Source organism: Aulonocara sp. 'chitande type north' Nkhata Bay, linkage group LG18 (genome assembly GCF_057382095.1).
Source record: "Aulonocara sp. 'chitande type north' Nkhata Bay isolate Kocher_YH1m ecotype deep benthic linkage group LG18, A_spYH_male_GT1.1, whole genome shotgun sequence".
In the NCBI taxonomy this organism is placed as follows: Eukaryota; Metazoa; Chordata; class Actinopteri; order Cichliformes; family Cichlidae; genus Aulonocara; species Aulonocara sp. 'chitande type north' Nkhata Bay.
In genome coordinates this window covers 10,493,614-10,505,191 of record NC_141361.1, presented here as the reverse complement: position 1 = coordinate 10,505,191, position 11,578 = coordinate 10,493,614, and the positions used below count along the sequence as shown (strand labels likewise).

Here is an 11,578-nt window from a genome sequence, read left to right as displayed (position 1 = left end):
ACAACTGATTGGTGCATTACCGCCACCACTAGTATGGAGTGTGAACTGGAATGACGCCCCCCCCCCCAAAGAAAAAAACACCTCAAAGCCTTTCAAACACTCTTCCCGCTTTAAAAAAGTGAAATAAAGCCTGGTAACTCTTACTTCCAGAATCCTTTTGCAATAGGTCAACCAGATCCAATTTCATTTTCATATTAATAAGGTTTTGGGATAATTGTCTCCTCTCCACCTGATATTTCGGACAGTGCAATATCACAAACTCTATAGTTTCTGTGTCTCCACAGAAGGCACATTTCCCTAATTTCCTTCGGGATTAGTAAAGTATTCTGATTCTGATTCTGATTATGTTTCCCAATCAAGAATAATGTAGCATTTAACCCAGTATGTCCAAATCTCAATCTCGATATGACCATCTCCTCTCTCCTGCTCCTTCCAGTGGTCCTCATTTCTCCTACCCCCCTTTGTATTGTACACAACCACCATCCTCTCCTTTCCTCCTCCCACTGCTTTTGCCATCTACCCCTCATTTCTTGCCGTATGATACTCTTCACTTCAGCTTGACCAAAACTAACAGCCAGGTCAACTGTCCCATGTTTTGTGGCTTGCTTCGCCGCTCTGTCTGCCATTTCATTCCCCATTAGTCCATAATGGGCTGGAATCCATAGAAACACAACTGTAAGACCCATCATGTTTATCCTGAACAGTGTTTGCTGAATTTCTGCTAGAATATCTGCTCTCACATCTGAGTGACTACCTTGTAAACTAAGCAATGATGCTCTTGATTCTGAACAAACAATAGCTTTTAATGGCCTCATATCTTCCACCCACTGAACCGCCAACAGAATTGCAAGCAGTTCTCCAGTGAATACTGACAGTCTATCAGTGATCCTTTTTTCTATTTTAACCATGAACTCTGGGACCACAACTGCTACACCAATTTGACTGGCTGAATCCTTAGATGCATCCGTATATAATTGAACACAACCATAAAACTGGTCAATGTAAGCCTGCACAGTATAGGAGTTTAAAATAAATGCCCCATCCTTAGTCTTCTTATCCAGTAGAGTGAAATCAACTATGGCTTCAGGAAGTATCCAGGGAGATATTGCTGGTAACGAAACTCGTCCAACTGATCCAGTTTAAATTCACTTGCTCTTCCACCCACAATCCACCCAAAGCTCTTTGATTTCCACCTTCCTTTCTCCCAGCAAGGGTTAAGAACTGCTTGTGGTGGGTGATCCTGTCCATGGCCTTGAAGATTTGCCCAATAATTAAGTACAAGTTGTGTTCTTCTCAGTCCTAGAGGCATCTCCCCCATCTCCACCTCCCTCCTCTCCTTCTCCAGCTGCTCTGTTATCAAACTGTAATTTCAGCGAGTTTGGTCCAATCGGCGTTCCGTACTTTAGCCACGCAAACACGTCATTTTGTAGTTCACAGTTGGCTTGACCGAAGTCGGAATTCTTTAGTAACAGCTGACACCTGCTGGTTTTAGTGATGTGATGTCGTTCCTTTTCAAATTTAAAGGAATAATATGAGATATAACCCCAAACTTTTTTAGCTTTAAGTACTAAAAGTTTAACTCACACCGCCTCTGACGTAACTACAGCATCCGAATGAGAAATGTTTACCCTTGATTAGGTAAGAAATTAGGTAATATTAGGCAATAAATTATTAATGTAGAAGATCATAGTTAAAACAAACAAAAGTTGTTTGTTTTTTTTAAGTTTAAAGCGAATATCTTGTAACAGACATTTATCATTGCAGGATTAGCACAGATGCACAGGAATACGAGTGAAATAAAAATGCCATTTATGGTATCATTTTCTGCTAATTAAAGGGTAATACAAAACGTAAATATTACAATAGCGCCATGGGCCACAGTCCAACATCAACAAAAGCTAAACAAAAATCTTAACAACAGTAACAACAATAATAATTTAATTTAATGTTGTTATTTATGTTAGCCACACACACACACACACACACACACACACACACACACACACACACACACACACACACACACACACATATATGTGTGTGTAACAATGTGCTGCTTTGGAAAGATGAAACCAAAGTTGAGATGGTTGGTCATAATGCACACCGCCATGTTTGCCAAAAAACCAAACACAGCATATCAACACAAACATCTCATACCAGCTGTTGGTGGTAGAGGGGGGTAACAATTTGAGGACTGTTTTGCGGCCACAGGACCTGTGCACCTTGCATTCACTGTGCTAATCAAAAGTATTTTAGGGTCAAATAAGAAGTAATCGGTCCCATAGCTACAGCTTGGCAGCAAATCTGCAACAGAATGGCTAAAAAAAGATGTTGCATTGGCTCAGTCAAAGTCCAGGCTGCAACCTTATTAAAATATTGTAGCAGGACCTTCAGAGAGCTGTGCATAAAAGTTTGCCTGCTAACGTCAATTAGCTGAAGCAACACCGTAAGGACGTGTGGGCCTAAATTCCTCCAAAATGACGTTAGAGATTGATAAAGTCATGTGGAAAATGTACTGTATGCCACTGTATGTATTTTCCTTACTTGTATATTCAGGCTGTGCCTCTATGCTGCTACTTTATGTCATTATGTTTACATTTCGGTAGTAATGTGTTTCAGTAATAATATGCAGGATGCGTATTAAAGAGAAGATGTCTTGAAAGTATACTGTTAAACGATGTTTTTATTTTTATGCGGCACAGGCAAACCCGGAAGCTGCTTGCTTGACGGCAGAGAGCAGGAGACACGTGGTTTGATAAAGAGATAAATTGCGGCTCGGGCTCATTAACGACCTCTCTTCCTTGTTGCGGTGATGCAGGTCGGACATGAGGTGCTGGAGAGACGAGAACTGACGAGGTGACACCTTGTTTTACTCTAAATGTTCACCTTTAGTGATGATTCTCTTCGTTATTGTCGCAGGTGTCGTGTTTATATTTATGCGTTTGCGCGTTTCTTGACGTTATTTCCGCACATTGTTAGCTCGCAGCTTCAGTAGCGCCAAATGCACCTCGTGGTTTCCGCTGATGAGGAAAATGCAGCTGAATATTAAACGATGCGTACGAGGGACTGATGCAATTTAGGCTTTGATTGGGAGCTCAGTGAACTTTAAGGTGCTGGGGCTGTGTTCTGTAATGTTATAACAGTTTAGGTTGATGTGTTTGAGGTTAATGACTCCCATAGGAGGAAGACCTGTGGGTCAGGGTTGGTGTGTACTTCAAACATCACATACAAAACGATCTAAATGAAGCTGGCTTGCTTCACCGAGAACTGAACGAAACTGATTAAAATTGGAAGTTAATTTTAGTTGCGTCAAACGACACAATACCCGTGCATAAGACCTCCGTGCTACTATGTTGGGTCAACTAACGTCCACTATGAACTTAAGTAACAAAGTTAAAACTAATATAAAGATCAAGCACTAAGGCCTTGTTTACAAAGGGTATAATCCGTTTTATTAAGAACTTGAGGAGTCAGCGTGTTCCCTTTGTTTATGCTTGTAAAACAAAGGGTTTCCTGTCTTGTCCTATCTGAGAGTGTAAATTCCTAAATGAGCTAAATAGGTTCTGTAAGTTCTAAACATTGCTGTAATATTTACCAAAATCACAAGCTGAATGTTCAGTTCACACATTTTAAAATGCATCAACTAAACTGTGCATTATATAAAAAATAAGAAATTATTTCTTTACTCTTAGCTTTATCACACTAGGCCCATTAATTGAGTTGTGCCATTTCAGTTCTCATCCTATACCTGCTGCAGATGCAGACTTGCCAGCTTTTAGTCAAACCTTGATGATGAGTTGCATGTGAGTCCGTGTTTCACCTGAAACCTCATGATTATCTTTCACTGCACTGATGGGTTTGACCGTAAGGGCGCAGGTCAGGCACTCTGGTGTGTAAGTGCACAGTTAAGCTAATCTTATGTTCCTTTTCTTTCAGGATTTCAGAACCTGGGTGTGTCCAAGGTAAGGTTTCTTCAGTTTTGTTCGCTGAAATTGCATCACTATCTGTTGGTTTAAAAGTGTGGAAATTCCAAGCTTTAGATTCAAGGTGTTTAATGTCATGTGTCCAAAGAAAGGCATTTCTCTGTGCAAATGAAATTGTTTCTTTGCTGTCCACCCTCAGATGCTGGTTAAGATATACAATAGAAATAGAGCAGATAAAATACAAATGGTACAAATAAATAAATGAAGACAGAAAAGGAGATAAAATTAAGAAATTTAAGATGCTGAAGTCAGGTGGTCTATAGTCAAAATTTAACTAGGGTCAAATTCTGCTAGGTAATTTCTTTTTTGACTTTTTGAAATTAAATGGTTAATGCAATCCACTCTGGATATCAAAATCCAGCCCATAATCTGATATTGAATGGCCAATAAGCTTGCATCACAAAGGAACCGTATTATCTAATAGCCCGTTTTCATTAGTCCCTATTCGGGTCAGGACACTTTTTAGGGTTTTCCATTAGGTGATAGTACCTGGTACTCTTTAGTACCAACTCAACCGGGGTACCAAGCAATCGAGGCAGAAATATGAAAATGTGTCGGTAGATGTGGTCACTGATTGGCTAGTCAGTGATGCATGAAGTCAGCAAAGCCATTAAGTTGATGACTTTAAATTAACTTAGGTTAACATTAAAGTGTTACTTAGTCTGTGCAGTATGTTTTTATATTGTGGTGTACTAAAAATGTGTAACCAGAGTTTAGTACAACATAGTTCAACAGCACCCCCACTTTTTTTTTTTAAATTTATTTTAAACTCTAAAGTGATTGTAATGCTGAATTAATGCCTTTGAGGCTCTATTAATATTTTCTTTGTTTGACAGGTGATGGATCCTTCATGAGCTCTGGCTGCTGGGTTTCCTCAGGTGGAAATGTTGTGATTTTAAAGTATTAAATGTAATTTATTTTAATTAAATCTTTGTTTACTGACAAATACAACTCGATCTATATTTCAGTGATAACAATTTGTAGTAGGTACATTTGTGTGTTCAATAAAGCATCTTTTTTGTAAATCAAACTTTTGCAGGTTTTTATTTCAAATGTGTAATTTGAATTGTTTTTGCAGGATGTGTTGGGCTTGGACTGTGCAAAGGACTTCTTTTTAATTATGGTTAATGTGCCGTACATTTGAAGTTGGGGCAAAATGGGTAAATGAATATTAAAATTAGACTAGGAGCATGTCTAAATGGACCAGTCAAAACATGTTTAAAGTGTAGTGGGGAAAATGACTAAATTAAAATTCCTGTTGCCTAATCTGCGAAAAGGCGTTACTGAAAGGTATGAAAAGCATCAGTAAAACTGAGGTCTTGACCTCAGTATACACTCACTGGGCTCTGTCATTGGCTACAGCCTGCTACTATAGCAGATATTTGACAAGATGCTGAAAAGACTACTCAGATTTTGGTCTATTTGGATGTGATGGAATCAGTTGCTTTGGGTTTGGCATCTGATACAACCTTCATTCCACAAACCAAAGGTGCTGTATTTGACTGGAGGCTATTTGAGCAGTGAGCTCGTTTTCAAGTTGAGGAAACCAGTTTGAGACGACCTGAGCCTTGTGCCTTGGCAGCAACAATGGTATGCAAGTGTACTTGTGTTTAACAACGCTCAAACATTGATCACCAGCATCGATGCAAGCCTGGAGAATCCACTGTTGCACAAAACTCTGACTTTGACCATTTTTGGTGAGGAAATTGTAGCATTGGGAATGGCACATTTTCTGCAGCTGTAGCCAATTTTCTTTAATTTAGAGATGCTCTTCTACATTTGTAACAATTAGTTTAAGTTGGTGGTGCCTTTTCTTGGCTCAAAGTCATTCTGACTTTAACGATGACAAAATAAAAACAGATTATGTAGAAATGTTGGACAAAGAGCAGGTTAAACACGAGTCCTTTGACTTGAGCTTCTATGTAACAAATCTGACAGAAGCTCATGACACTGTCAATTGCAGAAGATTTTAAATGTTTTTTTTTTTCATTGAAAGTAAACTGCATTAAAAATTTCTTGATATTGAATATGCAGTTTTCTTAAAGTGTACTTTAGTAGCAAGCATCAGTTTTCATTCACACCATTTTTATTTTACAAAATCAGTCTTTACATTAAGGAATAAAAACTGTAAATACGTTAAAACTGTAGTTTTAACGTATTTACAGACCTGAGACTTTACAGATATTCAGATGCACGTAGACGAAGGTAAACTGCTTGTGCTTACACTCCTGACTTCCACTTTAATTGTGTTATCACATTTTAAATAAAAAAAAAATGCTGTGCTAATGCTTGTTGTGTGTAGCCTAAAATCTATAAGTCCACATAAAGCTTTACACAATTTTAAGTGCTTTCATTTATATATACAGTCTGTTAGTGTATGAAGTTCATTCAACATTCCTGTTCTCTGGAGTAGAAGCCACTGTACGATTTTGACAATCAACATTACTCTCTCCGACATTGTCAGTTGTGAGTCGGGTGCTTTTGGTTCCTGTTTGATCTGATAATGTTCCCTCAAATAGCTTAGCCATGAAGGCAAAACCATTTTTCTTGATGTAGGATTTCCCTGCAAAGGTGTAGAGGACTGGGTTAGCACAACTGCTGATGAAGGCCAAAGCTGAGGTCACTGCACGGCTGGACTGAGAGATGGTATCTAATCTGCAGGGGAAAAGTTTGAAAAGTCATATATATATATATATATATATTTTTTCCAGCTGTGTTCATTGCACATAGATTTCTCCACATTCTGAATAATTTCATAATATTATGTACTTGAGATGGTAGGATGGTCAATGTCTTAACAACTTCACATTGAGGAACATTACTCTGAAATTGCTGCACATATTTTAGATGTAGTTTTTGCAGATTGGTGACCCTTTACCCATCTTTACTTGTGAAAAACTATACCTCTCTAAGATGCTCTTACTGACCTGTTCCTCTAGCACTTCCACTGCACTTTTTGCATTTAAACATTCAAAGTTTGTACTTGCTCTTGTAAGAATGCCCCCCCCCACACACACACACACACACACACCCACACCCAAAAAAGCTTTTTTTTTTTTTTTGGTTTCAGCAGAGTGGATCCCGCCCGAGGGCCCAGACACTTCCACCTTCCTCGCCTGCTCAGGTGTGGTGGGAAGTCGGGGGCCGAGCTGGGGACGTGACCCAAGGATCCACAGAGCTGTAGGTGCCCCAAGTTATTCTCAGGCAGGGGAGGGGGTGGTGGCCTAGCCCGCTGTAGTCTGATCCCAAAGCTGATGAGGGAGTGGATCCCGCCCAAGGGCCTGGACACTCTGCCATTGCCTGTGAGATGTCCACTTTCCTCATCAGTCCTGAGCTAGGGATGTGACCCGAGGGTCTCACTCACTGGCTAACACATTAGCCACAGCTAGCCGCTAGAGACACAGCAGCTACAACTTTGTTGTGGGGATCCGGGCAACAGAATCCTGGGAAGCTACCGAGACAGGCTTCCCACCATAAAGGTAAACGGACACACACTGTCACCACACACTAACCATATATTGATGCCACACAAAAGCACACACATGTACAACCAAGTAAAGAATATGTAACAGAGTGGAGAAAGAGCCTCTACAGAAAACTTAAGTTACTCACCTTTCTCTTATGGGTGAGTTCTTTGGGTACCAAGCAGCTGCCACCTTTGGTAGAAAACAAAACACACTCAGTATTCACTCAAAAGCACAGCTCTCTTAACAGAAATTTTGAGCAGATTTGATGCGAATATTTGTCAAGAACACGCCCTCGCACACCTGTACCATGTTGATGACGTGGTACGGCAGCCAGAACAGACCAAATGTGATGACAATAGCCAGGATGAGTTTCTCGCTGCGGGCATTTCGTTGGAACTTGGTCTCCCTCAAGCGTTTCAGGATGACAACATAGCAGGTTATAATGATTGCATAAGGAATAATGAATCCTGCCACTGTCTCAAATGCGTACTGAAACCTCACCTGAAAACAAGAGCATATAAAGAAAGGCACTTTTCTTCAGACATGAACTGATTTCTCCAAATATGGAAAACAAATAAAGAAGTAAAAGCTAAAATTGTAAAACTGTTTAAGTTGAATTAACTTATTTGCTTTGTTTTTGTCAAATTAGAGGACAAAATCAAACATCTGATGACTTTAAGCCACGTCATGATGTCTTTTGTGTGAAAAAGCACCTTCTGCATAATAAGTATTTTTACTATATACATTCTGAAGGGAATTTGGATGCTACTAGTTTTGAAGCCTTAATTAACAACAACTTTTATTGTTGCCACTTTAGCTTAGTGGGTGAACAAGCGAGCACCTGCCACATGGCTGGAGAGCTATGACCTAGGTTTGAATCTGACCTACAGCACTTTGCTGCATGTCTTCCCTCTCTCCTCCTCTTCAAGTATTATCTTAACTGCTTTGCTATCCAATAAAGGGAAAAATGCCAACAAAACTAGTATTTTAAAAAGAGGACTTTTACCTGTAAAAACAATGTTTTGCATTGATCCTTTATGAAGGATCAACACAAAAGCTTGAAACACATGGAGTCTAGTGTATAAAGAATCTTTTAGTAAAAGTAATCTGCTCAAAGCACTATGGATACTAGTTAAGCTGCAGCTATAAAAGGCCTTAAACACAGTAAAAAAACACATCTGCAACCTCCTGCTAAAATAGACTGTCTACTTGTTCATGAAGTTGTATCTAATAAAATTTATTTTTATGTAAGTATTACCATTATTTCTTTTATTATTATTTTTTAAGTCAGTGGTTTGTGACATTGAAACAGAATTCATTTTTAAAGAAAAGACTGTTCTCAGTTTTTTTCTCTTCAGCACCCTATTATAAACTGATGTGAATTAAGAAGGCTGATATCATCCAATGAAGATTTTCAAGTTGTTGATGCATCTTTATTAAAAAACAAAAAACAAAACAAACCTAATTTCAGATAGGTGTGCTGGACCTTTTGCTCAAAGCATGTGATCATGTTCAATACCTCACTCACTATTTTACGGGCTCTCACATGCAGAAGGTTTTTTGAAGGCATTTTATGGATGGAAATATGATTATGAAACTAATCAGATCAGTGGCAGACAAATAACCAACACAAGTGTACTTACATGTCTACGCAGTGTGTGATTGGATGCACACACATATGATGTTTGATTCATATCATCAGTTTCTTTTTTCACATCTCGAAACACCAATGAGGGGATAGACATGGCCATCACTAGCACCCATGTGCCTAGGATCACCCTCCTCACAACCTTCCTGGTGATCAGGTGATACAGTGTGTGTGGAAAGACTATGGCCAACAGCCTGTGCACGCTCATCAGGGTTATCAGAAAGATTGACGCATACATGTTGGAGTTGCACAGGTAGAACAGGATTTTGCACATGGCGTTTCCAAAGACCCACGTCTGCATGACCAGGTAGATGATGAAAAAGATGGTGAGAGCCATGAGGAACCCATCAGCACATGCCAAGTTAAGGATGAGGAGAGTGGTGACTGAGCGTTGTTGGCAGCGGGCCAGGATGCTCCAGACAATGAAGAGATTTCCAGGGACGCCCAGGAGGAAGACCAAGCTGAGGATGAGGGCACCAATGGCTGCGGAATAGTCATTTTTCACAGCATTTTCATCATCAGGGTCAGGGGTGGGGTTTGGTCCAGTCAGAGGTGAGAGACTTGAGTAGCTCATGGCAGAAGAATTTTTGATCCTTTAGATGGGAAAAAACATTAGAACACCAAAAGGAAATTATGTAGCTTACAGCTGCTCCAAGACAATGACAGTAACAGACTAAACTAATTTAATATGACAATGTATTAAAAAGTCTACAAAACATCAGCAATAGCTCTAAAATATATATAACTATAGATCAATTTAAATATCAAGAATATTACAGAGGTGAAATAAATGAGATTGACATTTAACTCTATAAATCAATAAATAAACAAAACTAATGAGGTCCAAAATACTAGAGTAGCCCTTGATAAATGCTAACTTCATGGAAACTGTTTACAGTGGTTATAATTCAGCATGACTGTCAGGTTAGCAGATTGCCCCTTCAGTATTATTTATTATCATTCATTCATTCATTTATCTTTTTAAGATAAGCACCTTTGAACTGCATTTTCGGACTCTCCACGTTGAACAGATGTTTCTTATCAAGAAAGAGCTTCAATACCTTAATCCAGAAATCATGGGAGACCACCCAAAACACGTTTAACCTGCACTGCCAAAGCCTAAATCCTATTTTACTTAATAGATCTAAAAAACTTCTACAAATATGAAAACCAAAATGTTTGACTTTGGTAGTGTTTATTTTTCGACATTTAACCATCAGCTCTGTACAGATAGATTTTAGACACTTCCTAAAACCACAACCTATTTTTTCTCTGTGTTAAGCAAATTAGATATAGTTTTTTACTAGTTTATTTTTTTTTAAAAGAGACAGAAATTACTGAACACAGAGTTTTTGGACGATTTGATTCTTTCAACAAACAACATTCAAACAAACCATAATATTAAGAAGACAGTCATACACAATAACTGAGGACATGTGCTACCCTGACACAGCGTTTAAATATTTGCAACCAAGCCAACGATTCAGCCCAAACTTGTCGAACATTAGCTGCACTGCGTCAAAGAAAAGTATACAGTCTTTGTTTCAAGTTGATTTTTTTTCTCCTTTGTCTCATGTCGAAAACTGATATGCCGAAGTCACAGACAGTCATCCTCTGCGTCAGTTTTGCACCTTGTGGTAAAAAGTATGACGCATCTGTGCACTGATTGCAAAGACAAAATAAATATAAGTGATAGTGACAGAAGTCTAAAGGTTCACAAACTGGTCAACATACGATGATATGATGAGAACAAGACATCAAGTCTTAATTTCTTTTCTCTGGTACCACTAAAACACACTGTTTATTTTCCCCTGTTGGAGTTTTGCATGTAATTAAAAAAATTAATTACTGCCAGGCTTACATCACCAGTAAGTATTGCAACAAAAATAAGAGGCTGTTTGTTATCAAAAAGAGGTCCAAAAGAAAATATGCTAAAATGGCTATTTAGTATATATTATATTGCTCACCTTTTGACGGTTTGTTATTTCTCCGTGATGTGTATGAGCTTAGGATGTCCGCTGTTCCCAAAATTTGATGGTGTTCCTGTGAGCTGAATAAAAACTGAATCCTTTCCTGCCTCGCAGGCTGTAACATGCTGTCGGTGAGGGGATGTCCTTCCTTAGAAGTCATGCTATTTCTTTTTCCGTCTTGCACAACTTTCCTATGTCATGTTTGCTGGGCACACAGGCACAAACATGTATTTAGAGATTACACACACACACATCAGCAAAATGTAATTGTTCACATAAGTCTCTGTCACTGACAGAAATGCTAATTTTCAAAATATAAAACAAAACCAAACAAAAAACCCAAACAGAACAAAAAGAAAAAAAATATTTAAACAGCCTTAAAAATACAGAACAATTGAGAACAACAACCAATTCTAAACTGGGAGCGAAATGAAGTCAGATCTGTTATTCACTGTAATCTCTTCCTGTCTGTCAGATCCAGAAGCCAGTAGCTAAACACATTTTGAATTA

The 11,578-nt window shown here is 38.7% G+C and overlaps 1 protein-coding gene and 1 long non-coding RNA gene across 3 annotated transcripts; one reads left to right on the top strand and one right to left on the bottom strand.

The window, feature by feature from the left end:
* The first annotated feature begins 2,727 nt into the window (after positions 1-2,727).
* On the top strand, positions 2,728-5,031 carry LOC147308036 (uncharacterized). The gene is made up of 3 exons (XR_015126021.1): positions 2,728-2,856; positions 3,937-3,962; positions 4,820-5,031. It is a non-coding gene; the product is annotated as an uncharacterized LOC147308036 (long non-coding RNA).
* Positions 5,032-6,051: 1,020 nt separating this feature from the next.
* LOC147308035 (leukotriene B4 receptor 1-like) lies at positions 6,052-11,437 on the bottom strand. Of its 2 annotated transcripts, none has more exons than XM_086272655.1 (5): positions 11,066-11,437; positions 9,094-9,691; positions 7,757-7,951; positions 7,596-7,639; positions 6,052-6,638 (listed from the first exon to the last, which is right to left on the bottom strand). In XM_086272655.1, exons 2-5 carry the CDS (start codon positions 9,670-9,672, stop codon positions 6,368-6,370), a joined length of 1,089 nt encoding a protein of 362 aa, XP_086128781.1. In that variant the 5' UTR covers positions 9,673-9,691; positions 11,066-11,437; the 3' UTR covers positions 6,052-6,367. The 2 variants fall into 2 exon arrangements, with proteins under 2 accessions (XP_086128781.1, XP_086128780.1); XM_086272654.1 differs by having other exon boundaries at positions 7,751-7,951; positions 11,066-11,425.
* Between the last annotated feature and the right edge of the window lie 141 nt (positions 11,438-11,578).